The 24,676-nt window shown below is 44.2% G+C and overlaps 6 protein-coding genes across 8 annotated transcripts; 3 read left to right on the top strand and 3 right to left on the bottom strand.

Moving 5' to 3' along the window:
- On the top strand, nt 1-4,309 carry LOC122620678 (probable ATP-dependent RNA helicase DDX55 homolog). Its single transcript, XM_043798265.1, has 2 exons — nt 1-155; nt 1,927-4,309. Exon 2 carries the CDS (start codon nt 2,358-2,360, stop codon nt 4,197-4,199), a length of 1,842 nt encoding a protein of 613 aa, XP_043654200.1. The 5' UTR covers nt 1-155; nt 1,927-2,357; the 3' UTR covers nt 4,200-4,309.
- LOC122620677 (DNA replication licensing factor Mcm2) lies at nt 4,297-7,229 on the bottom strand. The gene is made up of 2 exons (XM_043798264.1): nt 4,972-7,229; nt 4,297-4,914 (listed from the first exon to the last, which is right to left on the bottom strand). Exons 1-2 carry the CDS (start codon nt 7,108-7,110, stop codon nt 4,390-4,392), a joined length of 2,664 nt encoding a protein of 887 aa, XP_043654199.1. The 5' UTR covers nt 7,111-7,229; the 3' UTR covers nt 4,297-4,389.
- A 313-nt stretch (nt 7,230-7,542) lies between these two features.
- On the top strand, nt 7,543-9,958 carry LOC122620187 (replication protein A 70 kDa DNA-binding subunit). The gene is made up of 4 exons (XM_043797540.1): nt 7,543-7,831; nt 7,894-8,138; nt 8,196-9,414; nt 9,493-9,958. Exons 1-4 carry the CDS (start codon nt 7,796-7,798, stop codon nt 9,802-9,804), a joined length of 1,812 nt encoding a protein of 603 aa, XP_043653475.1. The 5' UTR covers nt 7,543-7,795; the 3' UTR covers nt 9,805-9,958.
- A 672-nt stretch (nt 9,959-10,630) lies between these two features.
- Nucleotides 10,631-11,611, top strand: LOC122621375 (replication protein A 70 kDa DNA-binding subunit-like). The gene is made up of 2 exons (XM_043799220.1): nt 10,631-10,724; nt 10,836-11,611. The coding sequence occupies exons 1-2, from the start codon at nt 10,704-10,706 to the stop codon at nt 11,520-11,522; spliced, it is 708 nt and encodes a 235-aa protein (XP_043655155.1). The 5' UTR covers nt 10,631-10,703; the 3' UTR covers nt 11,523-11,611.
- A 118-nt stretch (nt 11,612-11,729) lies between these two features.
- LOC122619999 (mediator of RNA polymerase II transcription subunit 15) lies at nt 11,730-22,405 on the bottom strand. 3 transcript variants are annotated; one of them, XM_043797258.1, is made up of 8 exons: nt 22,212-22,405; nt 20,510-20,680; nt 15,012-15,134; nt 14,002-14,135; nt 13,542-13,940; nt 12,991-13,401; nt 12,743-12,898; nt 11,730-12,664 (listed from the first exon to the last, which is right to left on the bottom strand). In XM_043797258.1, the coding sequence occupies exons 2-8, from the start codon at nt 20,550-20,552 to the stop codon at nt 12,251-12,253; spliced, it is 1,680 nt and encodes a 559-aa protein (XP_043653193.1). In that variant the 5' UTR covers nt 20,553-20,680; nt 22,212-22,405; the 3' UTR covers nt 11,730-12,250. The 3 variants fall into 3 exon arrangements, with proteins under 3 accessions (XP_043653193.1, XP_043653194.1, XP_043653195.1); XM_043797259.1 differs by having other exon boundaries at nt 22,215-22,405; XM_043797260.1 differs by lacking the exons at nt 15,012-15,134; nt 20,510-20,680; nt 22,212-22,405 and adding an exon at nt 19,021-19,064.
- A 61-nt stretch (nt 22,406-22,466) lies between these two features.
- LOC122620000 (prolyl 4-hydroxylase subunit alpha-1) lies at nt 22,467-24,346 on the bottom strand. Its single transcript, XM_043797261.1, has 7 exons — nt 24,132-24,346; nt 23,917-24,074; nt 23,709-23,862; nt 23,000-23,654; nt 22,892-22,936; nt 22,672-22,837; nt 22,467-22,614 (listed from the first exon to the last, which is right to left on the bottom strand). The coding sequence occupies exons 1-7, from the start codon at nt 24,335-24,337 to the stop codon at nt 22,526-22,528; spliced, it is 1,473 nt and encodes a 490-aa protein (XP_043653196.1). The 5' UTR covers nt 24,338-24,346; the 3' UTR covers nt 22,467-22,525.
- Between the last annotated feature and the right edge of the window lie 330 nt (nt 24,347-24,676).

Raw genomic sequence — 24,676 nt, 5'->3', positions numbered from 1 at the left:
CACAAACAAATCCCAGGACGGTCAGTGTGAGAAATGACTTTCTAGGAAGGATCCTCCAGCAGTCATACGAGCCCAAACCCAATCCCAATCCCAATTTCAGTTTTAGTTTGTAAACCCAATGCAGTAGTGCGACTGTCAACGGACACCGATCGTGGGTAATTGATATGTCTTACCTTGTTTTCGGGTAGTGTTAAGAGTGAAATGTAAATCGTAACTGATATCGATGGACGGGGCGGTAATTTCTCAACATCAGCCAGTGAAATTGAAAAATTGACCATCAGATAAGTGACTACTGTCTGCCGGGATCTGTACACGTATTTGGTTAGTGTTTTCTAATTTGAAAATCAAACTCTGAGATAGAGTTGGCGCGCTGACAGTTTCTTGATCATTGGCGGAGGTCTCGGCGCTAAGGTGACAATTGCATTTTATGAAAATTGATATTTTCAACCGCAAGTGTCACTTAAAGTTAGCTGAAGTGACCACACAGCGACTGGAAGGGAATCTGGTCAGGTAGCGGAGGACATTGCCTAAGAGGGGGAACATTCCCAGCAAATTAGCAGAATGATCAATGATGCTGGCAGAAAGTCCTTCGGCATTTGCCATTTGCAGCAGGAAGAGGAGTTTCGGTTAATTGGAACTAGAGTAAAATGTGTGAAAATCTATGAGCAATGCAATTAGCTCAATGTTTTTCGGAAAGAACAAAGGGTCAAAGAGGCGAACAGGAGACGAGAAATTCGTTAAATGAACTCCAAGGCAGTTGAAATCACAAATCAAACTAATAATTAGCATAATTACAAACGATCGAACCGACGCCAGGACAAATTCCCAGACGGCTTTCGATTTCTAAATATCTGAATCTCAGCGCGAAGATCGCTCTATTTCGAGTTCCAGGAATTCGTGGAATTATTTGATAAATCGACCCGAAACTCGTGTCTGACTTAACGCCCTCGCAGGAGTGGAAGATGAGGGCCAGAAGGGGTTAATTGCCTCGGTTTCGTCTCCTGGGGAAAGCAGGATAATTTCCCTTGCCTTGCCGTTCTATCACGTGTCCGTAGACATAGCTATTCAGCGGAGTGAGTCGAGCGAACAACTTTAATTGCCCCAATTCAAAAAGGGGATGCGTTGGCGTTGACCACAATCCTTCGCCTGTTTGCACTGCATTCACATGCCCATACATTTGATACAGATACATATATGTACACATCGATGCAGGGGCACAAATATAAACAATAATCAATCTCTTCAAGGGTTGGACAAACAAAAAACATAAAAACACACAATGAACCCGGCAAGGACATGCTTATGAGCTAGGATTTGAAGGCGGGCTTGAATTGATTATTCCTTTGCGTACAAAAGAAATTAAATATGAAAGGAATCCCCTAATTTAATACATATTTATGAGGAAAATAGATCAATGCCAATGCGATCTCTGTCCTCTAAGTGACTCCTTCACTTTGGTGTTCAGAGTTATTGTTAGTTTTTAAGTAATTGAATTGTCTTGCTTGCTTTAGCATTAACTAAAGAATGTATTTGCCCCGGTGAATTTTTTAGAACGTGCTAGCATTTTGTGTTATGAAACACTTGACCACTGACCATCTTTTTTTATACAACATATTTTGACGCCAATAAGCAGCCATAATCCCTTTTTTTCGAGCCTCATTCCCCTAACTGTTCAGGGTTTTTTTGTTCCTCCGTTTGGCCACAAGTTAATTTTTAAACGCTTCATTAACTTTGGCCACACGCGTCCAAAACGTTGTGCTCTCCTCTTTCAGCCACGGCGATCGCTCGTTTTGCCTGTTGGTCCGGTCTAAACACCTCGTCCTGCAATCCTCCTCACGATTCCCCTCGCTGTCGCTGTCCCATTTTGTTGACGAAACGAATCGAAAAAGACGAACGCTTTTTACTTCCGATTTTTTTTATTCGCAGGCATCGATATTTTGGAAATGCAGCGCCAGGCGACAGATGGCACACGCTTTTTTCGGACGATTTGGAATCCATACAAGCAGCAGAACAACAAACAGCGTGTGTGGCTCCTTTTTTTTTGGATGCGCTCGTGGGTGGGTGCAATAGAATTGCGAGTGAAAGCGGTGGCAGCTGGTGTTGGAGATGCAGGCGCCAGAGTCAAGGCTGTGCCAAGACACTTTTTGTGGGTCGGACTTTGAAACTCTGAAATTTCGCGCCGAGAATAGTCGAGTATAAATCGATAGGTGGCCATTCTGGTAAAAATTTGTTCTGGCAATGCTTTGAATTCGGCGCGCATTTCAAAGTTAGCTGCCGGCGTTGCCACTCTTCCCGTCTGAAATAAGAGAGGGTCACACTATCGCGCACATGTTTTTGTTGACAAACCAAATCGCAAGATGTCTCGAAAGAAGTGGTCTTCGCTGGACAAACCGCCGCTCTCAGATGCAGTGCTTCAAGTGGTGCAGAGCTTCGGCTTCCAGCAGATGACGCCCGTCCAGACGGCGGCCATTCCACTGCTCCTGGCCCGGAAGGATGTGTCCGCGGAGGCAGTTACAGGTAGTGGTAAAACACTGGCTTTCCTTGTGCCCATGCTAGAAATCCTGCAAAGACGCCACAAGGAGACCCCATGGGGCCCCAAGGAAATAGGTTCCCTCATCATTTCACCAACTCGGGAACTGGCGCGCCAAATCTCCGAAGTTCTAGCCCAGTTTCTGGACCACGAAGACCTCGAGCACCTGAATCAACAGTTGATTGTAGGTGGCAACAGCATAGAAGAGGACATAGCCACGTTGCGTAAGGAAACGCCCTGTATATTGGTGTGCACCCCCGGTCGACTGGAGGATCTATTTCAGCGCAAAGGAGATGATCTTAATCTGGCGGCTCGGGTGAAGAGTTTGGAGTTTCTGGTCCTTGACGAAGCTGACCGCCTGCTCGACTTGGGCTTCAAAACAAGTGTGAATAACATATTGGGCTATCTGCCCCGCCAACGTCGAACTGGGCTCTTCTCCGCAACACAGACTACCGAGGTTACGGACTTAATCCGTGCGGGTTTGAGAAATCCGGTACTCGTTTCAGTTAAAGAGAAGGCCTCCGTAAACACGCCAGCCCGCCTGCAGAATTTCTACAGGATTGTGGAGCCAGAACTCAAGTTTGTGGCCCTGCTGGAGTTCCTTAGTTCACCCGTCACCGATATTGGAAAGGTGATGGTGTTTTTCCCCACATGCGCCTGTGTGGAGTATTGGGCTGAGGCCCTGCCGCCTCTTCTGCCCAAACGCACTGTGCTAGGAATCCACGGAAAGATGAAAAACAAGAGGGCCAATGTGGTGGAGAAGTTTCGCAACACTGCACAGGCCGTACTCCTCTGCACGGATGTCCTCGCACGTGGCTTGGATGTACCTGAGATCGAGTGGGTAGTGCAATGGGATCCACCTTCAACTGCCTCCAGCTTTGTACACCGTGTGGGACGCACTGCTCGGCAGGGAAACGAGGGCAATGCCCTGGTGTTTCTCCTGCCCAGCGAGGATGCTTATGTGCACTTCCTGAAGATCAACCAGAAGGTGGAGTTAACTGAACTGCTTAGCGAGGAGGAGCAAGATGCAGATCGAGAAAAAAAGGAACTACCCGCCGTCTTAGATCAACTCCATCGGCTGCAGGCAGCCGACAAGGGCGTCTATGATAAAGGCATGCGCGCTTTTGTTTCCCATGTAAGAGCATATACCAAACACGAATGCAGCGCTATTCTCCGACTAAAAGATCTGGATCTGGGCAAGATGGCCACTGCTTACGGTCTCCTGCAACTGCCGCGCATGCCGGAGCTGAAGAACTACCAGGGAGGCGGCTATGTGGCGCCAACTTTTGAAGTGGACCTAACCAAGCTTACGTACAAGAACGCCCAGAAAGAGCAAGTTCGACAGCAGAAAATGGAAACTTACGAGCAAACGGGAAGCTGGCCGGGCCAAAAGCAGCACAAAAAGCGTGTAGAGTCCTGGGATCAGACTAAGAAGGCAAAACTGGATGCCAAGTCCAAAAAGGAGCTGCGCAAGGCGAAGAAACAGCGAAAGAAAGCGGCAGAGGCCGAGGCGGGTGGGCCTGGAAAAGGGAAGAAGAGGCAGCAGTTTAGCCAGGAGGATCTCGATGAGCTAGCCAGCGATATTCGGCTCTTCAAGCGGCTCAAAAAGAACAAGATCAGCGAGGAAGAATTCGACAAGGCCATGGGCATCGAAGGGGACAATGATTAACATGCTTTGGGGCTGCTTTTTATGTAGAATAAAAAATGTTTACGGAAATTTGTATATGTATTTAAAAGAAATATATATTTAAGTATAAATACATACATAAGTATATCAAACTTTATTAGACCAAAAATGGGGGTAACAAAACATAGACGTGAATACTATAACTAAATGAGATGAAGTAAACGACTGAAACTTAAGCTGTGTTGCCGTCGACCACAATTTGAAGGATGATGCGGCGCTTGGGATCGTAAGAGAATCCATTTGTGCGGAACAGATCCGATTCGTAGAAGGGTTTCAGGTTAACAATGTCCAGCTGCTTAGCCCGTTCGATCAAATCGCGCTCCATAATCTCCACGTGCGTGGCGCCGGGCCCATCCTTGCAGCGGATGTAGGCGAGCTGGTCGAGCGTCAGCTGTCGCAGAATAAAGAACAGCAGCTCGGAATGGTCCTTTTGGAAGGACAGGTACTTCTGGAATGTGCTGCGCATCTTCTTCATAACGCTGAACTTCTGCGCCTCGATAAAGCTCTCCAACATCATGCGGATAGCCATGCTGACATCTGCCTCCATCACATTTTCGCGGAGATGCATGCGAGCGTGCGCTTCAGACATTCGGATGACACTCTCAATATGACGCACCGTAATGGGCAGTGAGCCCGTGGCAAAAGACTCCTGGCGCAGCTGAGCGTACATCTTGGCGATCTTGTCCTCGTCGATGTTCTGTATAATACGTAAAGGTTAATGAATTATTGCTGTGATTTCAATAAGGTTGCCTACCGTTAACTTGGGCCGTATGTTCTCCTTAGCGTATACAATGTATTGTCGCAACAAGTCCTGCGGGATCTCATCAACGGTCTTCAGCTGTGGTTCCTCCAACTCCGGCTGCTCCTCCTCACTCGGGTGGTGCTTCATATGCGAGTGTACAACGAATTTAGCGAGCTGCTGATCCTGCATGGGATCAAATTCGTCCTTCACCACGCACAGGACATCGAAACGGGACAGGATGGGCTCCGAGAGATTCACGTTCTCCGAGAAGGTCATCGAGGGATCATAGCGACCGCCAATGGGATTGGCAGCAGCAATCACGGTGCAACGAGCTTGAAGAGAGGTGACAATACCAGCCTTGGAAATCGAAATCGATTGCTGCTCCATGGCCTCGTGAATAGAGGTACGATCCTGGTCGTTCATTTTGTCAAACTCGTCGATAAGACAGACTCCCTGATCAGCCAGCACCAGAGCACCCGCCTCCAATGTCCACTCCCGGGATACTGGATTTCGTCGCACATAAGCCGTAAGACCAACGGCACTGGCTCCCTGCCCCGTAGTGAAAACTGCACGTGGCGCAACCTTTTCGGTGTACTTGAGGAACTGCGACTTTGCCGTTCCGGGATCTCCGCAGATGAGCAGGTTTATATCACCTCTGACCTTGTGTTTCTCCCCGGGATTCTTGGACTCTCCACCGAAGAGAGCTAAGGCCAGCGCCCTCTTGATATAATCATGTCCGTATATAGAAGGAGCCATGGATGCTACTACACGTTCTACTATACGAGGATCCTTGCTCAGCTTCTGAATGGTGGCTATGTCCTCGTCCGTAAGCGACTGCACTACCTGCTTGGAGTCCTTTACAACCACATGATTGGCAATAATCACGGTGGCAAAAACAGGGAATCCTTGGTCTGTGTTCAAAGAACCATCATAGTTGTTGGTATATATACCTGTGACCTCAAGTTCATCTCCAGGCTTGCATTGATCGCACAAATCAGCGAGCAATATTACATCCTTGCTGCGAGGAATGCGTCCAGCTGGAATCCTACCTGGCGACTCCTGCAACGTGATCTTCTGATAATTTCGATACAACGTCTGCTCCATGTTGATTGAGAAGGGTCCAGTGCTCTGGCACTCTGGGCAGGAACCGGGCTTTATCTCCGTATTTTGCGACTGAACAAAGGGTCCAAGCACATAGCCGCACTTAACGCAGTCGTACTTGATCACGGATAGCTGGGGAAGAACTCCTGTAGTGGCAGTAACCACGCCCAAAGTGCGAACCAATTGGTTAAGATGCAGTTTTCTGAATGTGCGCAGCTCCTCGATCAGCGGCAGCTCCGAGATGCGCACGTGAATCTCGGTAGTGACCCGTTCGTAGGTGGGAAAAATGGAGAGCACCATGTCCTTGGCCACTTTATCGAAAATCTCGAGCATTTGAAAGGGAGCCTCGGGCAGGAAGTAGGCCAGCACGTGTTCCTTGTTGGCCAGATCCGTGTAGGAGACGACGAACGAAGACATGTTCTGCTCGCACATCCGCCGTATCCGATCACGATAGGTGTATGCGCCCCTTTCATCCACAAATGTTCTCAGGAAGGATTGAAAGCGATTGGCGATTTCCGTGCGTGGTCCCAGCATACTGACCCACTCTTTGGTAGAGTGTCCCTTTGTATCCTCCAGGTTTTCGATAGACTCCACCATCTCGGTGTCCTCTACCTCACCAACAGCTGCCTTTTCACCAGCTCGTCTCTTGGCCCGGGGTCCCACATCGTCTTCATCATCGGACTGACCGAAACCCAGATCACGATCGTCGCGATGGATTCCGGCGGCCCGGTCGCGTCGACGCATCTCTGACTCGGCGGCAAAGCGATCTCCCTGAGACATCTCAGAGAAGTCATCCTCGTCATCCAGCATCGCCGGATCATAGTGATCCAGCTCAGGCATGGGCCGGTAATCGTTCTCCATGTTGTCCCCGAAGAGCTCCTCGCCATCCTCCTCCTCGGCCTCATCGCGAACGGTCTGATCTCCCAGGATCTCGTCCTCGTTCTCGAACGGCTCAAAGTCGCCCACCGGCGACGTCATCGCTGCCCGCAGTTCGCGACGTTCGGCGGCATCGCTGGGCGTATTTGGCGGCGGTGAACTGGGATTATCCATAACGTGTGTCTGTTGTGCTTAGCGTCTATCTGCAATATGTTTTGTTTTATACTGGCGATCTTGTTGTGACGACGCGTGCGAAAATGTTTGCGCGGGAAAATGTTTGCTGATCGAGCAAATTCAGGGCTACATTTAACTTTCGATAAACAGTGGTGTAAACGGCTTGTACGTACAATGAACATTCTCGTCTGTTTATTTATTTTACATAAGAACAATAAAAAACATATTTGTCTATTAATAAAGTAAATTATAAAGACTTTCTTTTTGGGAATGAAATATCACAAAATTAAAGGTAAAATATTCATATAATTTTAATATTAAAATATTAAAGTATTTTTATAATACCAGTCTAATAGAAAAGTTTACAAAAAAATAGAGTAGGCATTATTACGACAAATGTCAGTCATGTTAAAAGTTATATTTCAATTGATAGAATTATGACCAAAATATGGTTCACAAACATAAAAGTAAAAGCATTTTCTATTGCGTTTTCTATTAAGCAACCAAAACTTTACTGCCCTGAAATGCAGCTCTGAATGGAGCCCAACTTGAACTAGTTCCGTTACCACTGAATCAAAACTACGGAGCAGACCTTCCCGCCTCTTATAGCTTCAGTGTGTTCCCAGCCCTCGACGCATGAATTATATTTGTTTGTGAAATTCCCAATTTATTGTTAATAATCAAAATGGTACTGGCATCTTTGTCCACAGGAGTGATTGCTGTAAGTATGACAGCTTAAAATTCATGAATTTGTATAGTAACATTTCGAACAACCGGCTGCAGCGCATTATGCATGGCGAGGTTGTGGATGGTCCGGTTCTCCAGATCCTGGCAATCAAGAAGATTAATAGCGCCGCGGACTCAGAGCGCTATCGCATCCTGATCTCCGACGGCAAGTACTTCAACAGCTACGCGATGCTGGCCAGTCAGCTGAACGTGATGCAGCACAATGGAGAACTAGAAGAGTTCACCATTGTCCAGTTGGATAAATATGTGACCTCACTGGTTGGCAAGGACGGAGCCGGCAAGTAAGTATACGGTAAAACAATCTTCCGACAGAATTTTACCATAAACTTCCCTTTTAGACGCGTTCTCATCATTTCCGAGTTGACTGTCGTGAATCCAGGCGCCGAGGTTAAGTCCAAAATTGGCGAACCCGTCACGTATGAAAATGCAGCCAAGCAGGATCTGGCTCCTAAGGCAGCAGCACCTTCTAATTCCAAGCCCGTGGCCAGAAAGGAACAAAGCCATAACAACAATAATAACGTAGTAATGAATGCCTCTATTAATAGTGGAATGACACATCCTATTTCCAGCCTGAGTCCCTACCAAAACAAGTGGGTGATTAAGGCTCGCGTGACCTCAAAATCCGCTATTCGCACATGGAGTAATGCCCGCGGCGAGGGCAAGTTGTTCAGCATGGATTTAATGGACGAATCGGGCGAAATTCGGGCCACTGCCTTCAAGGAACAGTGCGATAAGTTCTACGACCTCATTCAAGTGGACAGCGTGTACTACATATCCAAGTGCCAATTGAAACCTGCAAACAAACAGTACTCTTCGCTGAACAACGCTTACGAGATGACCTTTTCTGGTGAAACGGTTGTCCAGCAGTGCGAGGATAACGACGATGATCCCATTCCGGAAATTAAGTACAACCTTATTCCTATTTCCGATGTGTCTGGTATGGAAAACAAAGCAGCGGTGGACACAATTGGAATTTGCAAGGAGGTGGGCGAGCTGCAATCCTTCGTAGCTCGCACCACAAACAAGGAATTCAAGAAGCGGGATATAACCCTGGTGGACATGAGTAACTCGGCCATCAGCTTGACCCTCTGGGGTGATGAGGCCGTTAATTTTGACGGTCATGTGCAGCCTGTGATCCTGGTCAAGGGATCGCGTATTAATGAGTTTAATGGCGGAAAATCCTTGAGCCTAGGTGGCGGCTCAATCATGAAGATCAACCCCGATATCCCCGAGGCGCATAAGCTGCGCGGCTGGTTCGACAATGGAGGCGGTGACAATGTCGCCAATATGGTTTCGGCGCGAACAGGCGGGGGAAACTTCTCAACCGAATGGATGACGCTTAAGGATGCGCGGGCTCGCAACCTTGGCAGTGGCGACAAGCCTGATTACTTCCAGTGCAAGGCAGTGGTGCACATCGTCAAACAGGAGAATGCCTTCTACCGAGCCTGCCCTCAAAGCGACTGCAACAAGAAGGTTGTAGATGAGGGCAACGACCAGTTCCGCTGCGAGAAATGCAACGCACTGTTTCCCAACTTTAAGTATCGGCTGCTTATCAACGTAAGTATTGCCTGTGCAACATATAGCTTTCTTACTTTAAATATCCGTTCTTCAACTAACATAAATAATTTATTTTAGATGAGCATTGGCGACTGGACTTCCAACCGTTGGGTCAGTAGCTTTAACGAGGTCGGCGAACAGCTGCTCGGACACAGTTCGCAGGAAGTGGGTGAGGCCCTTGAGAACGACCCTGCCAAGGCCGAACAGATTTTCTCCGCACTCAACTTCACATCGCACATCTTTAAGCTGCGCTGCAAGAACGAGGTTTTCGGGGACATGACTCGCAACAAGCTCACTGTGCAGTCTGTAGCCCCCATCAATCACAAGGAGTACAATAAGCACTTGCTCAAGGAGCTGCAGGAGCTAACCGGCATTGGCTCCTCCAACTGAGTTCCATGCGCAGCGCGCTTTAAGACATCTACCATTAACTAGGAATAGGTTATACATTTATGCATTACAGTAAATATGTTATTTCCAAATATTGTGAATGGGCTGCTATTCAGCTACGTTTCAAATACATATTATATCCCTTTTTGAAATCGTAGATTGATATTAAAACTTCCCCTTAATTATAATAAACTTAAAAATTAAAGGAAATGGACGTCTAAGTCCTTCACTGAGAGCAAACATTACGATTTTGAAACATCTACCAGAGTACACATAAATAATAAAAAATAAACGTCTGGTCTTAATAATATTGTTTTTGTTATATTTTTTTTTATATTTTGCATATGCTTTCTGCTTATATAAAGCTGGTTTTTAGAGCAAATTTTAAAATATACGTATGTAAAAAGCTTTTTGATGTTTGGAGCTTATAAACAAGAGAGAAGGCTAGTCGACTATCAGATACCCCATACCCGATGGTTGGAGTGCGAATAGAAAATTTGTTTAGAATTTGTTAAGCATATCGATAGAAATTGGAATAACTCAAAATTAAAAAAAAAATTAAATCTTTTGCGTGGACAAAATATTTAGATTCGCCGTGCTTTATATAAAATTCAAGTTTTTGTTGTTCTAGAGATCTCGACGTTTTTACGGATGGATAGACGGACGGGCATGGATAGATCGACTGGGCTAGAAATCCTCATCAAGAATATACACATACTTTATGTATACTTTACAACGAATCTGGCATACCCTCTTACACTAAGAGTAACGGGTATCAAAGCGATAGCTTGAGAGCTTTAGTGAACAAAGTTTTGTTAGTCATTCACATAAATGCACAGAGTGCAGTTTATAAAGATCGAATTCATAAAATTGCTAATTCTTGGACCTATACAAGTCTTAAAATGAACAATAACGCAATAATAGTAAGTTTTCGTTACATAGATTTACATTAAACAAAGTAAAAATTAAAATCTTATTTGATTGTGAGAGCAATTTAACAGATAACAATATAATATTTTTTTGGCGGTATTCAGCCCATTTGCAGCTTGGGCCCAACGTCATTTGTTAGTTCATCCATAAAAGCCCGTGTTATGTGGAAATCAGAAATAACGCCATGGAACAATGATGGCCAAGATGGAGAAATTTTTATTATGAATTTATTGGATGAGTCTGGTGAAATAACAGGAGTTGTGTTTAATAACTTGGTCAATGTATTTCACGCCCCGATTCAAACAGGCCTGGTATACATTTTCTCAGGCTTTGAAGTGCGGCAGGCGGAACAGAGATTAAAAGTTTCAGATAATCCTTATCAAGTATTTCTTCTTGGAAATACTGTCGTAGAACTCAGTGCTAGTGACCGGATTCCCCGAGAGAAATATAATTTCCTGCCGTTATCGAAGGTTTCTTCAATACCGGACATGGAGCCCGTCGACGCAATTGGAATCTGTTCGGAGGTTCGAGAGCTGGATAACAGAGCAGGTTACTTTATTCGGGAAATCTTACTTGTGGATCCTGATTACACGTCTGTCATGTTAAATCTGTGGGAAAAGCAAGCTGTGAACTTTGAGGGTAAACCTGATGACGTTATCGTGGTCAAAGGGGCGCGTGCCCAGACTCACAACAATGAAATCAAACTGAACGCTGGTTGGTACACGAATGTGCAGATTAATCCAGATAATCCAGAAGCCACTTCCATGTTGGAATGGTATAACAACCAATAATGAACTCTAAAATATTATTGGGACCTATGATAAATTGATACCAGTGCAATATACAAAATATTACAATTTTAATATGCTTTTATGTTTAATAATGTTATATGTACATATGTATTGAGAAAAATCAATAAACTTTTATTATTCATAATCCATATCGTTATCCATATACAACAAAGTGTGTGAACATGTTTACACAAACAACGTTTTATTTTCGGGAAATACTTGTACAATAAATAAATAGTAAAACGTACTAAAAATAAGTGCCCGAATCAAAATGTAGACACTGATGGGACTTAACTAGAGATTATCCACCTAAGGGCTAGGAAGAGACTAAGTTTAAGGGGCACTCTGTAGTACAAGAGCTGCCACAGGAAGTGATGACGCTTAACAGAGAAAAAATCATAATAATATCAGTTCCCTAGTTTCCTCTATTTAGTGATCAAAATAATCTTAGTCATATCTATTATCCATTTCCTCGAATAGATATGGAGAAAACTATTTTGACTCCGTGATAATAAAATGTTGAAGGGCCACAAATAGGCGTCCTTGAATCTGAATATAATCCGAATGGTTAACCAATTTCGGGAATAGTTTTTTTGTTCTCTCTGATGAGTGGGAAAACCGTTGACTTCAGCAAAGGACTTGACTACGTACGGCTAATCGACCAGAGACGCTCGATCGTGAACACTTAACCTAGATCTCAGATAGCGTTGGGATGGGCCCAGTGAAGCCTAGTTGGATAGCTGCTGCTCTGCCTCTGCTGGCACCACGTGCTCATGGTCCTCCTTGGGCAGCCTGCGCTGCTCCTCCTCCCTCAGCTCCGCCTTCTTGGCCTGTTCCTGGCGCCGGGCCACGCCCTCCATGGACTCCCGCAGCGAATCGATGTCCAGCGCATTCTCATCCTTGTCCCCATCCTGCTCGTGCCTCTGGCCGCCAGCGAACTTGGAGAAATACGTGAGAGACTTCATTAGCTGATAGCTCTTTGAGATGGGAATGTTAGAGTCGTAGACGCTGGTGCTAGAGCTGCAGTCCACGTAGAACCACCAGTTGCACTTCAGGATCGTCTGGTCGAAGAGTGTGTTCTCCGGGCAGAGGAACGACTTACGCACCATGCCGTCGTCGGTCAGTGCGCATACGTGGAATACCTGCCAGAGATTGGGGATTGTGATTAAGAAGTGTGTACGATTTACTGCACCAAAACGCATCACGTGCGTGTAGTTTACCATGCAGCCAAGATCGGTGTCAGCGTAGAGACCCGGAAAGTGCTTTTGCTTAGCACAGGAGAAACTCGTAGGGGGCAGGTCCACCTTGGATTTGAAGTTGTCGTCAAAGTTCTTGTCGTAGCCCACGGGATAGTACTCCTTAGGGGCGTTCATTACCTAATATAAAGCAGTAAAACATAAATAATATTATATCCAATAGAAAATTACGCATACGCCGCTTGGTCATCAGCTTTCAACGCAATACCCACCTTGGACACCTTGTGCTCCGCCAGCGACTTTTGTGGACGCGGTGTAGTGGTTGTCGTTGTGGTCGTCGTGGTCGTAGTCCTCACAGTGGAGGTGCGCATGAACTCCTCCCTTAGCTTGGCCGCCAGTTGGGCCCGGTGTTCGGCCTTCAGCTGCTGCTCCCGGACGTAGATGGCGTGCTTGATGGTGTCCACTGTTACGTTGGCAGCGGCGGCCAGTTCCTCGACGGTAACATCTTTCAGGTCGAACTTGGGCTCCTCGAACTGAAGGTAGTTCGGGTGACTGGACACCGTTCGGTGTTCCTTGCCCACATTGGCGATCCTGGCGATGGATTGGGGCATCGCCTGGAACACCGGCACGGCTACTGGCTGGGACACCACCGGATTGGCCACGTGAAAAGTGCGATTCGAGTGCTATACGAATGGGTGTGAATTTATTATTAAGAGAATATTTAACTACAATTCTCAGTGTGTTACTTCAGGGAATTAACTAGAGTTGTTCTTTGTTTACAAAGAAGCCAAAGAAATCACGTGTATCATGTGTAGTAACTTACCGGTTGATCGATGGAGGTTATTAGCTTGTTGTTGACACTGACCCGCGGCTCCGGAGTATCCACGGCCACCCGTCTCTCCGCAGGGGTCGAACTCGGAGCAGCGGGCTGAGTGGCGGCCAGTTGCTTCTGGGGAATGGGTCGGAAGGCAGGAACACCCAATGGCAATGGACGAGCCTCGGTCATGAGCTGTTGCTGTTGCTGTTGCTGCTGCTGTTGTTGCTGCAGAAGCAGCAATTGTTTCAGCTTTATTTGCTGCTGCAACTGCTGTTGCTGCAGTTTCTGCTGCTGGAGTTGCAGTTGCTGCTGCTGTTGCACCTGCTGCAGGTTAAACGGCGCTGCTCCGGTGGACCGTGAACTTATCCGTTTCTCTGGCAATGGGTGTTGCACGGGTGGATTGACCTTCGGTAGAGATGTGAGGTAATGAGATAATTTGAAATGCAAGAAGACCGTCTGAGCTCACCTGTTGCTGGGTGGATGGAAGTACGCCCACCAAGTCGGGAGGTGCTCCGTTTTTGTAGCTAATAGCCCGCCGGCGGTCACTCTCCGTGTTGCCCAGCGATTCCGGAAAGCCCAGCTCGTCGCCCAGACTGAAACCTGTAAAAAGCAAAGGTTTGGGTTAGGTCGGGCCCACGACGGCCCCATCAATCACTTCAATCGTGGCCAAGGGTTGGGCAATGATGTGTTAATTAATGGCTTTTGTTTTACCCTTCACGTGGCTCTCGTATGGGTCTTATCAAAGTCTTACATCTATGTGGCGCTTATGTACACAGAGTCTAGTACGAATCATCTATTAAGGAGGTCAGTGAATAATAAACATCTGACCAAAATAACAAACACGTGTGGCTGACTTGTTCTTATTAATAAATGGTCAAATGATCCTAAATATATTATTATAATTAACTATAATTACGTTAAAGGCCGCTGCTGCTAATGCTCGTTAAATGGTTTCAATACAAGATACAAAAATCAAAAAAAAAATTTAATGATAACTCAAAATAATTCTACCAGTTTTAAAAAATTCAACAAAATTGGTAAGTTTATGTGCGATGCTTTTAGTGCTCTTTGGAACCATTAAAGTCCCATTAGACTTGAATCCTAAGTACCCCTCTTCCACGCCCCTGCGAATTGAACTGCAGGTCAATCTTCAAACCGATTTCTTGTTGTGCTACTCCGCTGAAACGCTCTACATTATCAGAATTGAGTTCATATATGTGGTGCTACCACTGACATTGGCATTAATGCATAATGACTTACTTAATCGCTATTCGCGGTGCGTTTGAGTTCAGATCGAGTTCGATTACTTGACCAATTAGCTGCACTTGAGAATTGGAGGATTGAAAGCCTTGGAAACACTACGTACTCTACGTCTACACCTTGAACTATTTCGGGGTCGTATGTACACTGAGAAAATGAAGGTGGAGGATGGTGGGGATGGTGCGAATGGGTTGACAGAACAGTTGAGAGATTTACCTAAACCAAAATGGGCCTTAAGGCCACCCAAATTTCGTACACGAAACAGTCCAGACTTTTTGAAGTTACAATCGAGAATGAAACCGAAATCGGACGATAAAACACACGTCCCGCAAGCCAATCCTATAAATAAAGAATAGAAAAAGCAAACACAGAATAGGATAGTTCTTTGGTATAATACAATAGTAATGTTACTAATTAGTACAACAAGGGATTAATATTATGTAGAGATCGTTTAGGGTAAGGTATTCCAGGGATTGAGGGGATACGGGAGAGGGCGGAAAAGCTTCTGTGTTGTTTTCTCTATGCAACATTAAACCACAACCAAAAACTTAACAAATTTTGGATTAATAACTAAAAGTAGTATTGCTGGGTTAGGAAGGGTGTGGCTTTAAATCTGACATGAATTATATCACTTTACAAAATTGGCATAAATTAATACAAGTTTTATCACTTTGAAGCATGAAGTCTTCAAATAAAAATCGGCGCAAAGTTTTCAAGTTATCCCGCATCGAATCGCATTGCGTGGCGGATGTCTTGATTGATGTGCGGATTGACTGATTATATCTCACATAGACATCCGATTCGGCGCGTGGAATCCGAGGTATGTGTGTTTTTATTATCTTCCATCTGCCAACTTAAGGTGTGACCGCAGAATGACCCAGATTGAAGCAGAGAAGATGGCCCAATCCGACCGCAGACATACAAGTAATAAAACCAGGCCGCCAGCATTCTCACAGCGATCTCAACGTGGCCATAATCGATTTACTATGCCGTGAGCAGACCCATTATGGACCGACAAATGGCACTTCCTTATGATTGGGGCCCACAAAACAATTGGGATCCATAAGTGCCATAGGTTACGCATTAGCTGGGGTTACCCAAGTCATGAAGAGAGCACCCCCATTGACCTGAACCAAGTTGGAGACTTCAATTCGAGCTGGTGAGCCAAATTGCGAGTCTTGGGTTCAAATTAAATTGTTAGCATGTCAAGTGGGACATGTAATACGTGTTTCGAATGAATTCTTTCAAAATTCCCCCGCCACTCGGCGTGTCGTCCATCCATATTCATGGAGCAGCATTTGAAACCGATTCTAAGGCGGCTAATGGCAAGCCATTATGTGCGAGTGGCACATGTTGCCAATTGTGGTAATCGTTTTAGATGATACACTTGGCCAAAAATTACGGACTATGGCCCAGTTAAATAAATTGTTTACTTGATTGCTAACCAGATTGTTAATAAAGTGCAAAAGCCTACTTTTATGCATTTTCCCTCAGTGTAGAGCCGCTACGGGTCGGATCAGAGTCCGGTCCAACACTTTGGCTTGTGGGTTCAAGGAAAATGGAGCTGGTTTTATAACCGCCCGCCTAATGGAGTGTCAGCATGGCAAGGCAATGTTTGGCCATCTCCGCGGGATCAAAGTGCGCACCCGATGTGCTCACTTCCTCGTCTCCGTCATCGTTATCATCATTATCATCATCATCAGATATACCACTCTACCACTCAAAAGCCACAATCGATTATCCCTGCTCCCCCCGAAACGGTCGATAATGGAACTTTAGAGACTTTTACACGCAAATTTGCATTACGCATTCGCCGTGTGGGCGAGCAGTTATTTTAATTGCGCGTGCAAATGGCCTGCACGACGACAAATTTGAGAAGGGAAACCAGCAATTAGCTAGGGAAAACTAGGCAAATAGCCCGGCATGCCGGAGAGCAATATGAAATATGAAAATATGAAATTTATTTCGAATTGTCAGTGGGGGACATCCAGCGACATTTGCAGTTAGTCACAGGCGATCGACAAGCGCTTTCTCTCATCTCGGGTATGAAATGCGAGTTGCGGCGGCTTTACGACTTGTCGTGGCTGCCCGGCATCAAGTGGCCAAATAGAAATCCAAACTAAACAAATAATGAGGCATAAATATGCACGTGGGGCAGTGTTGGCATAGACCAGCCATTGATCAGCGGCAGCAAATGTTTAGTTACTTTCCTCGAAGACAACATCTTGCATCCCACATCCCCTGATCAGTAAAGCCCGTCTAGTTAGCACCTCTGCCCGCGAAAGTGGGTCATCTGGTCTCAAAAACATTGATATTAATTGCTCACTCGGATGCTAAGACAGAAACTGAAACCGAAACTGAAACAAAAAGCATAAACTGGCTGGCCGAGCTCAGCGTTAATTCAATTTGATGATCTCGCTTGGCAGACGCAAATGCAAATATCTTGTATGTATAAATTATCAAACATCTGCGCCTAGGCCGTCCATTCATTATGGCCGAACCTTAACCCATACCTTTGAGGTTTCAGACAACGCCTCTCTAAGTGGTTTCCCTTTTAATATTCTGCACTCATATTTAAAGGCTTTAACATTCCATTGTTGGCAAAACGTTTTACGGTCAATCTTTTTATCTCATCGTCAATGATTTTTTTTCGCGAAGGCTCTTTTGGGCCACCACCTTTCGCTTTTTTACGCTGACATACTGGGCGAAACTTTCCATTTCTCCTTAATTTACTTAGCTTGCTGGCTCGTACTTTTTGTTCTCATTGTCAGTGGCGACAGGAAATCGTACTTTTAAGTGCCATTAATGACCTTGCCATGGTGCTACAAGTAACCGATTTAAATGGCGGAGATTGTCTTTCGAACTGACTTGCATCGTAGATCGACTCTTACACCTTGTTCTATGTCATGAAGGGGAAATCAAAATGTGATTTCGGGAACTTTACGATCTGCCCCTGACCTTGCCCCTGTGACTCGAATAAGCCGTCCGAATGAAACCATTATCGCACGGCTTCGGGGGAGATTGTTTCGGATTGGCTTGGATTGTCCAAATGGTCTTCGACAAAGTGTCAGTTCCAAAACACGGCTTGCTAATCCCCATTGCCGGTTAATTATGTTAATTGAACGATGGTCTTGACAGTGAGCGATAGGCCGAGGGAAACAGAGCCCCGACAGACAAAACTTATGACAAAGACACTTTAGGCCATCGAATTAAATTGCAATTTCAGCGTGTGTGCGTGTGGGCCAAACAATCAACTAGTCTCAAAGGTGTGGAATGGAATGCAAGACTTTGGATGCCCAGAGATCGGTGCAGCATCTCCGAGGCGAAGGTCTTACGTGAGCGGGTTGCGTGCTCGGAAATAATGCCACAACACACTTGACGGCCCAAGAAACACAATCTTTATATTATGTGAAGATGGGCCCAGACAATAGAGGCGATAATCATGCCTTAATTTATTCCTAATTGCGAACAAAACGTACAAATGTCTGCAGAGGGGAACTCGAAAAAGGGAAAGGATACGTCCCTTGTGTGGGAATAACCCCAAACGGAAGTCTTGTTGTGCACTGCCCAAAAAAAGTTCGTGAAATATTTTTGTTCTCATTTATGCATCAAGAAAGGAGGTAAAAAACTATTCAAATCCTATCTTATAATCATAAATCATGTTGCTAGGTGTTTCTTAAGACTTTGTTGCACAACTTTATTCCCACGTGGTATTTGAGGTAATATTTGACTTGCACTTAAAATGATTTTTTTTTCAACTCAGATATAGCGAACAGTGTAAGCGAACAAAATTTTGGTCATTTAGGCATTCCCCAGCTATTTGCTTGAAGCTAAAATGACGACATGTAAAAAACTAGTAACTTGAAACTTTAAATTGGTATTATTTATCACTAAAAAAGTTTATATAAAAAATTTGCTTAAGAATTTATGGGATATGTTTTTGCAAGTGCACAGATGCCAGTCTGCCTTTCACTTTGCAAAATACCAGCTCGGAGAGCCTTTTACTTATTGACCAATTGTATGACAATGCAATTTCATTTTCTTATTATTTTTTAGTACTTTTAGCCCCTTTTGCAGTTGCAACAATGCATCTTTCCGAGGCCCTATGGTTTGGCTAAGAAAAACATTCAACGGCAAAGGCTAATTGCCGTTGAAAGTATGTACATTTAGCCAGAAAACATTTATAATATTTTATGTTTACTTGTCACACGGGGCGTATACTCACTAACGTATTGGCTATTAGCTGTCAGTTTTGAACAGGAAGGGTCTTCACACCGAAGCCAAGTGTTTCGGGCCAGAAGTATTGCATAAAGCTCTCAAACATCGGTCCGAATGTGGGTTATATAAAAACACAGAAAAAGCAACAGCATCAGAAACAACTGAAGATGCCTCCAAAGCGCTGCGTCATTGACCACAAAACAGATACTGAGTTTGAGCCAAACACGAGCGAAAAGAAAAGAAAACAATAAAGAGAAACATATGCGGCCAACGCATCTCAATAAGTTCGGGTACAAATCAGCGTTATATTGATGATTCATGGTCCGCGATTGCTCAGTGAATTTTATGAAGCCATCAATGGGAATATCAAAAGATTTGGGCAGGGCAATGTCGGTACATATTTGAACAATGTGTGCCAGCATTATTTCCTCCTGCCCATGGATAGTTTTCTTTTGGCCAAGCAAAGGTCAGTAAACACACCATAAACTTTATGCAAATTGGGCAGCGAAAATTGTCTGAACCAACAGCCAGTTTGTAGACCACTATTGCTCTGATCTTGACCGATATTCTGGCCCAAGACGGACTTAGCCATATTGAGGTGCGATTGGAACATCGTTACACTCAATCAAATAAAACAGGTTGAATTGTAGTGCGAAGGTTAAGCAAGGTTAGAGTATGCCTGCAATTTGCAAATTGATTAATTGGCGAATGGTCGATAAATGGGTATAAACTTGCCCTAAATGGAGACACCTTCAACACAAATAAATTTACATATGTATATACATGTGTATCTGTTCTTAATGAGCTGCACATTACTTCAGGTCAAGAATGCTCCATGGCACCATGACTAACCTAAAACCAATCCGGTTTCCTCGGCAAGGTTTTTGCATAAAGCGAACAGATTGAGGCGCAGACAATGAACAGAAACTGAATCCATATGAAAAAGCGATGCCAATAAACTGCAGCAGCGGATCGGTGGCTTAATATGCATAAACAAATGTATAGATAAGATTGTTATGGTTGCTATTTGCCTATTATGGCGTACTTTTTGCATTGACTTATGTTGATTGAAACTTAAGTGGACGTCCAAATCTTGACGCCAAGTTGTCTACCACCATACAGTAAAATATTTATTTAATTTTTTTGTTTGACCAATTGGCTAATTATCAGCCACTAAATTTTGAAAGCTTACAAAAGAATCTTCGGAAACCTGTTTTGTGTCTGCAGTCTAGTATTACAGCATATCCAGGTGCCATAAGACTCCCCATAAAATATAACTGCTGTTTTGAGACTAAAGACTTAAGACACAAACTCGAATTCGAGAAAAGTTCGTCGCCTCAGTCATTTGAATTTCAGCCTGCGCCAACCCGAATTAAATAATTGTTATCCGACACCCGTGAAAAGCAATTAAGCCCCGGCAGCCCCACAGCAACAACAGAAACAGCAATTATTTGGTAAAATGGAAACGGGAAAAATGAAAACTGCATTTTACTCACTTGCCGCCTGCATTATCAGAAAGCCAATCACAAAAAAGTTCATTTTTGCCTCTTTTTTCTCTGTCGAATTTTGCTTGAAAATTTCTTTCTTCGGAAATTACGATGATTAGTTATTTTCGTCGGATGCAAGTAATTTTTCTTTGCTATTTTCCACGTACACTCATACACTCACTGTGGGGGGGAAAAGCAAAATGAGGAAAACACAAAGAGACCTTTATTATCGTTGTGTTCGCGACTCGTGCCGCAGATCGGAAGCGGATAGTTGATTTAATTAAATTTAATGAACTTATTATTTTAATCAATTATTCCAGCATTGCGAATGAAGGAAAGCAATGAAATGCGCGTAAATTGAACGAAAATACAGAAAATGTATATAAAACCAAAATAAAACCGGTAGACACAAGAAACGCAAATGAGCGGGGCAAACACTCTCACTCTCTCTTTCGGCGGTAAAAGTGAAGATGGGCGGACGGAGGCGGTGACGCGACCGAGATGCGCCGATAATCGCGCTACGCGTGCGTAGGCGCCGGCAGAAGCAGAGGCAGAGGCGGTAACGGTGGCAGAAGCGACGGCAGAGGAAGCGACGTGCTGGAGTATTTTATTTTCACGACTAGCTGTAAAACCTACCCTATCTGTGAACCGCTATTCCAAAACATGTATATTTATTTTTCAACTGCTATTTAAGTAAAATATATTACATATGCAAGTGCATTTCAATTTTTTAAGTCGAGGCAATTTTAAAACAGATTAATTTTTTTCCTTAGTTTTTTACTCCAACACAGGATCAATTTCGATGCAATCTATATACATAGATAGATAACTTTGTTTAAATGGAAGGCATTATAAGAAATTGGAAGCAATTATATAAATTGAAGCCAAATCACATACATTTCTAGCTATAACATTATCCATAAAAAGCAATTGTTATTTCTGTAATCTTTCAATTAAATTCGGAATTGATCTGCAAGAATTTGATTGAAAACGAAGTAACTTTTCAAGCTAACTATATCACCATTTGTCACAACATTTGATTACACTTGGCCAAAAAGCTAATTAAAAAAGGGGCATAATAAAAGTCTTGTAGCGCTATGATTTCTTGACTGAAACGCTGGTGATTTATTTAGCGACACATGCAGCGATATTCCAGTCCGGCACTTGTCTCCTTCGCTGCTCTCTTGAGCATAACAACAACTTTCCAATTGCCAGCGCTTTGGTTTTGGTTTGTTGGTCAGCGCTCCATAATTTCCTCGGCTGTCTGTCTTTTTGGTCTATTGTCACTGCCAACTTAAGGCGGCTGCGCACATGCCAACTACCAGCCACGCCCCCAAAAGCAAACACACCGCGATAACAACAACACTGCGACCGCACGTTCAACGGCAACAACAACTAAAACAACAACAGTTCTGCCTCGTTTTGAAACTGGCAGCATAGGTAAAAGTTGTTTTCGATACGCTTTAATTTCGTTAGCTCTTTTGGCCGCGTTAATATTTCGCCCGAAATTAGCGCAAAACCAATTTACACGCACACACACGCACACACAATCAGTTAGCACTGGCCAAATCAATGTTAACGCGAATTAGCCTCTTGATTTAATTTTGTAATTTCAACCACAGGCCAATAGATTGAGACGGGTCTGATAATATCGCCTTGGCTACACTGAATATTTAGGCTGTGTTGCCAAAGCGAAGCGTTTGCGACTTACAACCTGCGAGTATCGCGATCACCTGGCCAGGTGCGAAACTTAACTTGTTGCTCTGGCGCGCGGCCAACGACTGAAAGCCGAATCAGAAACTGAAACATAAGCGCAATCCGAATCCGAATCGAAGTTGCAATCGCGGTAAGCCGAAGATACGCCAAACAAACTCAAACTTGGGGCCCTCTCTTTCGCTCTCTCCAGTTACTCAGTTACTGTTTCTTGGCAGCACTGGGCGCGCGGATAACGGTAAAGATATACCTGTTATCATGCGGGAAAAGGAAACTCATTTAATCTTAAGGATTTCAGTTCAGATTACAGAATTATACATCTTGCGGTGGGTGTAAATTCGAGTCTTTCATGCAGGGTGTAGAGAAGGTTTGAGGCAGCTCGTTTATCCACTTCGTAAGTACTATAAAGAAAGATCCGGTGGTGACTTCATACAATATCATGACCCCTTAAAGCTTACCGTATTTGGAACCGCTTATCACCGGGCATGCTGAGTGCAGGGTTTCCGAATTCAAAGCTCCGGAGTTGTGCAGATTGTACCAGAAGACCGCTGATCCCTTCTTGGGCGTAACGGTAATATTAATCCTCGGGAAGATTGTGGTGCCACCCGAGTCAACTTCTCCCAGCTAGAAAATCTTAAAGTTATACCAAGGAAACTGCGACAAAGTGGAGTGACTTACGTAAAACAAAACAGTAGCTATTCGATCCCCGTACTTTGGCCTGGTCTGAAAATATACTATGATAATAATACTTTTCCAGCATAGTTTAAAATTTTCCAAAAATCATACCGTGTGCGTATAATTATGATAGTCATGGTGCAACATGTAGTGCCCACCTATGCCGTAATTAATCAGCGAAAATGGATCGCTGCGCTCCATACTAAGTCCGGTCATATCGGTTATCCGGTCATTGAGGGTTTTGGATTCTACTATATATGAGTCCTTCGAAGCTCTCACCTCCGACTCCTGACCCGAATCAATCAGGGATAATACGAAATTACTTGAGTTTAGCATCAATTCAATTTCGCTGTCGTAAATCACATCGTGAAAGACCACCATGTACGGATCCGAACTCAGCTCCTCCATTTTCAGAGGGGCAATCCGCGTGAAGGGCGTCGTGGTGCTGTTGTAGCGACAGTGGAGTCGACTTGGTTTTTGGACCACAACCGGGCAGTTCTGCACAGTCGCCAACTCCTCCTCGAAGTGTCTGACTTCATTACTGGGGGCTACTTCCTCTGGCTTGTTTTCTAAGTGGTGAAAAGCTGCAGTTAGCTGCTTGTTCTTCGCCAAGAGCATTGCCAACGCCTTGTGCGCTCGGTATTTGTCGATTATATTATCAAAACGACTCAAAGAGAGATTAAACCAAGCCTCGGCAAGAACATCCTTTCTACTTTGAACGCTGAACTCTCCGAGGGCTAAGCAATCGTAACCTGTCAGTTCTGTACTGGAAGTCAGTAATAATGATATTATGTATTTAAGTATCCTTAGCCTAACTTACTCTGGCTGCGAGTACCCTGCTAAGTTACCAGCTGCCAGCTCTTCTGGCTTAAGGTCGTAAAAGGACATCAAGTCATCGATTCCGCGGCACGCGTGTTCCAAATCCAATGAGGTGGGTAGCAGCTTTCTCATAAGATGGGCATTCTCAATACGCACTACGAACTATAATTTAAAGCAAACTCTTTGACTTGTCAATATATTGGTAGTACCTAATGCATTATTTTCGCTCCTAAAGGCATATTGATACCATTTCCTCCAACTAGTGTGTAGGCGATGTATTAGCCGAAAGCTGTTCAGTGGATTTGCCAAGTACAATTCATAGTCACTCTTCATTTCGTTGTGCTCTGTACTCATACCAGTTAGGGATCTGTAAGAAATCCCTGGATATGTAATTCTTCAAGGAGAAACTGCTGCTTAGTCCCACCTTTCCATTAAATTTAATTTCATTTTCAGTGTTTCCACATAGCCATTTAAATTGTCTACCAGTTTATCCTCAACCTCCAGAAGGTTCATCAGTTCCATTGTTGAGGCAGCATACGATTTCTTTCGAATGGATTTGGCAAACCCTTGGCAGCTAATTATACAAGCACTTAAAAAGCCAATAAACATTACAAATTTTAGGCTGTACATTTCACTTTTGGGACGTATTGGCAAATGACTTTACAAAATGGTAATGATAGTATTGATAATAGGTAATTTGTTGCGGTCTAATTTAATTAGCAATGGTTTTTCTCTCTCGCATTTAAAAATCCCTATAAATCTGTTGAAGGATTAAAGTAAAGGAACCCTTTGAGATAAGAAAAAGTTACCTTTATTTGTAACTTTATTAAACTCGGTTTATTAAACTTAACTTAACAAATTCACGTAGTCGATGTGTTTAGTTTTTGTGGCTTCTTTGTATGCGCCAAGCTTGTAAGCTTGACTAATTAAGTTACAGCATAACCGACCACTTTAACTTATTGACCATTA

This window comes from Drosophila teissieri, chromosome 3R (assembly GCF_016746235.2).
Source record: "Drosophila teissieri strain GT53w chromosome 3R, Prin_Dtei_1.1, whole genome shotgun sequence".
NCBI classification, from domain to species: Eukaryota; Metazoa; Arthropoda; class Insecta; order Diptera; family Drosophilidae; genus Drosophila; species Drosophila teissieri.
The sequence above is the reverse complement of the archived record's forward strand: the minus strand, read 5'-3'. Positions and strand labels throughout refer to the sequence as shown.

Bases quoted from the DNA above. Each gene is read 5' to 3' on its own strand.
- LOC122620678 (XM_043798265.1), top strand. From the start codon at position 2,358: ATGTCTCGAAAGAAGTGGTCTTCGCTGGACAAACCGCCGCTCTCAGAT.
- LOC122620677 (XM_043798264.1), bottom strand. From the start codon at position 7,110: ATGGATAATCCCAGTTCACCGCCGCCAAATACGCCCAGCGATGCCGCC. The intron at 4,915-4,971 runs GTAGGCAACCTT...CGTATTATACAG, and splicing joins ACATACGGCCCAAGTTAACG to AACATCGACGAGGACAAGAT.
- LOC122620187 (XM_043797540.1), top strand. From the start codon at position 7,796: ATGGTACTGGCATCTTTGTCCACAGGAGTGATTGCT. The intron at 7,832-7,893 runs GTAAGTATGACA...AACCGGCTGCAG, and splicing joins TGTCCACAGGAGTGATTGCT to CGCATTATGCATGGCGAGGT. The intron at 9,415-9,492 runs GTAAGTATTGCC...AATTTATTTTAG, and splicing joins AGTATCGGCTGCTTATCAAC to ATGAGCATTGGCGACTGGAC.
- LOC122621375 (XM_043799220.1), top strand. From the start codon at position 10,704: ATGAACAATAACGCAATAATA. The intron at 10,725-10,835 runs GTAAGTTTTCGT...GGCGGTATTCAG, and splicing joins TGAACAATAACGCAATAATA to CCCATTTGCAGCTTGGGCCC.
- LOC122619999 (XM_043797258.1), bottom strand. From the start codon at position 20,552: ATGAACTTTTTTGTGATTGGCTTTCTGATAATGCAGGCGGCAA. The intron at 13,941-14,001 runs GTGAGCTCAGAC...TCTCTACCGAAG, and splicing joins TTCCATCCACCCAGCAACAG to GTCAATCCACCCGTGCAACA. The intron at 13,402-13,541 runs GTAAGTTACTAC...CCATTCGTATAG, and splicing joins TAACCTCCATCGATCAACCG to CACTCGAATCGCACTTTTCA.
- LOC122620000 (XM_043797261.1), bottom strand. From the start codon at position 24,337: ATGTACAGCCTAAAATTTGTAATGTTTATTGGCTTTTTAAGTGCTTGT. The intron at 23,655-23,708 runs GTAAGTTAGGCT...ACTGACTTCCAG, and splicing joins GCAGGGTACTCGCAGCCAGA to TACAGAACTGACAGGTTACG. The intron at 22,838-22,891 runs GTAAGTCACTCC...AAGATTTTCTAG, and splicing joins TAGCTACTGTTTTGTTTTAC to CTGGGAGAAGTTGACTCGGG.